Source organism: Rhizomucor pusillus (genome assembly GCF_041956525.1).
Source record: "Rhizomucor pusillus strain CBS 183.67 unplaced genomic scaffold VTP01scaffold_1, whole genome shotgun sequence".
Classification (NCBI taxonomy): domain Eukaryota; kingdom Fungi; phylum Mucoromycota; class Mucoromycetes; order Mucorales; family Lichtheimiaceae; genus Rhizomucor; species Rhizomucor pusillus.
This window is the reverse complement of record NW_027192143.1, coordinates 1,946,517-1,948,636: the sequence shown is the minus strand read 5'-3', so window position 1 is coordinate 1,948,636 and position 2,120 is coordinate 1,946,517. Positions and strand designations below refer to the sequence as shown.

Below are 2,120 nucleotides of genomic sequence, written 5' to 3'. Positions count from 1 at the left end.
CTGACGCATAGCTCGCTTACTTCTTGCTGCTCCAGCTCTCGAAGATAAGCTTATAAAGTCATGGGAGCGGTTGTCATGGTTGCTAAGATAGAGAGGGGGATGGGAACGGTGAGGTCGAAAATCTTGGCCTTTTTCTTTGATAATTGATATAGAAACCCCACTTCTGGAAATGGTTGCAAAACGACTTTTGCATTTATTTTTCTGTGAGCCTAAAACAAATTAGGGCATCCGTTGGAAATGGTCCAGATCAGTGACCCAGATTTTTGATTTCGGTTCTCAACCCATTTTGTATCTACGGAACCAATCGCGACCATGACAACCGCTCTCAAGACATTCGAATGTTATCTTCGAGAACTGGAGGAACTAAACATACGCGAGCTCTCCCTCTCGAAATTCTTGGAAGACAATGAACTTCGTGCGGTTCGCACATATCCTTTCACAAAGAAAAAGGTCACTTGGAAGACCATTAAGACATACTGGACGCGAGAATTTACGTCGTTGATGGCAACCTCGCGAATCAGCGTAAAGTGTCAAACACTCGTCAATAGTTTTATCAATTATCGCTTACATACCTATGCCTGACAGGCTGTCATTGATAAAGACACAGTTCAGTGGGACGATTTATACTCTAAAACCCTTCAGGTCAGCGACCTAATCACGCAGAAGAACAAAATCCTTATTTTTAATTTTTAGGAGCGCCAAGCGGTGCTGATCACTGCGCGTTGCCGTGAGTTCCACGCCAAAGAGCATGCAAAGGAGAGTGAAAGGATGATAGACCGTTTGAGGACCGCGCATGTCCCCGGCGGTCGAGAGAAAGTCGATAAAACGACATCTATTCCTGCAAAGCGCAGTGTTGAAGCCGAGAGTGAGGAGGACCACGTGAGCCCAAGTACTACTCACAGCGCAGATAGCGAGCTTTGCCGGGAGGCATTTGTCCGAGGAAAATGGGGAGATGAGAGCGCTCATCGCTTGAAGTAGGTGACACGGAAGAAGGAAAGAATCATAGTAGTAACCAGTTGGCGACGAAGCCTGTTCAACCATAAGATCATCCAGTGCGGAGCTGGCATCAAGAGACGCAAAGAGATACCTGTTGCGCTCTTCGAGCATGCACAGGCGACCGAATCTCAGCTCTCGACCGTTGAGATTAACCAGTACCACGCGTACATTAATGACGCTGTAAAATCTCTTGAAGTATGCGACACTAATGTCAAATCATGGTTGAGACATCCTAACGCGTTTATCGCATAGACCGCTAGCTTATACACTAACGATAATCTCCCGGGACCTGACAACCGCCGCCGCAAAATTCTCCAAGGCGTGCTTTATCCGTTGTAGGTTCTTTCTCTGCAACCGCTCAGCACACATTCCTGACTTTGCATATTAGTATCGAGCACATTTTCCCGAAGAACGGTTACAGGATTCAAAGGAGCGAGAGCAACTACAACCATCGATGTCTTTGGCCTTGTATCGAAGCTGTTGTTGAAAGCTTAGACACTAATTCCATCGGAGATGTGGCCTTTGACGATGGCGAGAGGCGTTTGCTGGCAATGAGGTCGACTATCGACGGCCAAAGCGCCGAATACAATGCTGATGGACTTGCCTATTTTGGGGAGGAAAGAGTTGAATTCCTGCTCCTCGAGACAAGCGGTCCACACAGCTGCAACGACCGGGCCCGGCATGCTTACGATCATGTCAAAGGCACCTTTGGTGTCCTTAGCATGTATCACCGGCTGCTGCGCTTGTTTCACTGGGGCGATGAGAACCTCTTGGGAGATCTCAAGGTCTACTATCTGCACGCACGAAGTACAGTAAAACATAGATGCAAATTTAGTGAGAAGTTCCTAATTCACATGTTTAGATCGCCACCTCCACCTCTGGGAATTCAGCATGCACCAGGACAGTCTTGGCTCTTACTCATCGTATGAATTGCGCAGAATTGCCAAAGCAGAAGTCCCGGCGTCAACTCTCGGCAGCGGCAAAGTATATAAGCTCCTAAAATTCATGTTCTTGCTCCAGGTCATGCATTCCACTTTACCCACCATGGTATACTTACTTCTTAGGTTATCCAGGACCGCTTGCAAGATGCGCTGACTACGTACCAGATGCTCCGAGCATCTCAC

At 47.5% G+C, this 2,120-nt stretch overlaps 1 protein-coding gene across 1 annotated transcript; it reads left to right on the top strand.

The window, feature by feature from the left end:
• Positions 1-312: 312 nt before the first annotated feature.
• Positions 313-2,091, top strand: VTP01DRAFT_844 (uncharacterized protein; the record flags this gene model as incomplete). The annotated part of the gene is made up of 7 exons (XM_069387561.1): positions 313-522; positions 586-642; positions 694-974; positions 1,029-1,191; positions 1,249-1,331; positions 1,385-1,803; positions 1,859-2,091. 7 exons carry the CDS (start codon positions 313-315, stop codon positions 2,089-2,091), a joined length of 1,446 nt encoding a protein of 481 aa, XP_069245264.1.
• Between the last annotated feature and the right edge of the window lie 29 nt (positions 2,092-2,120).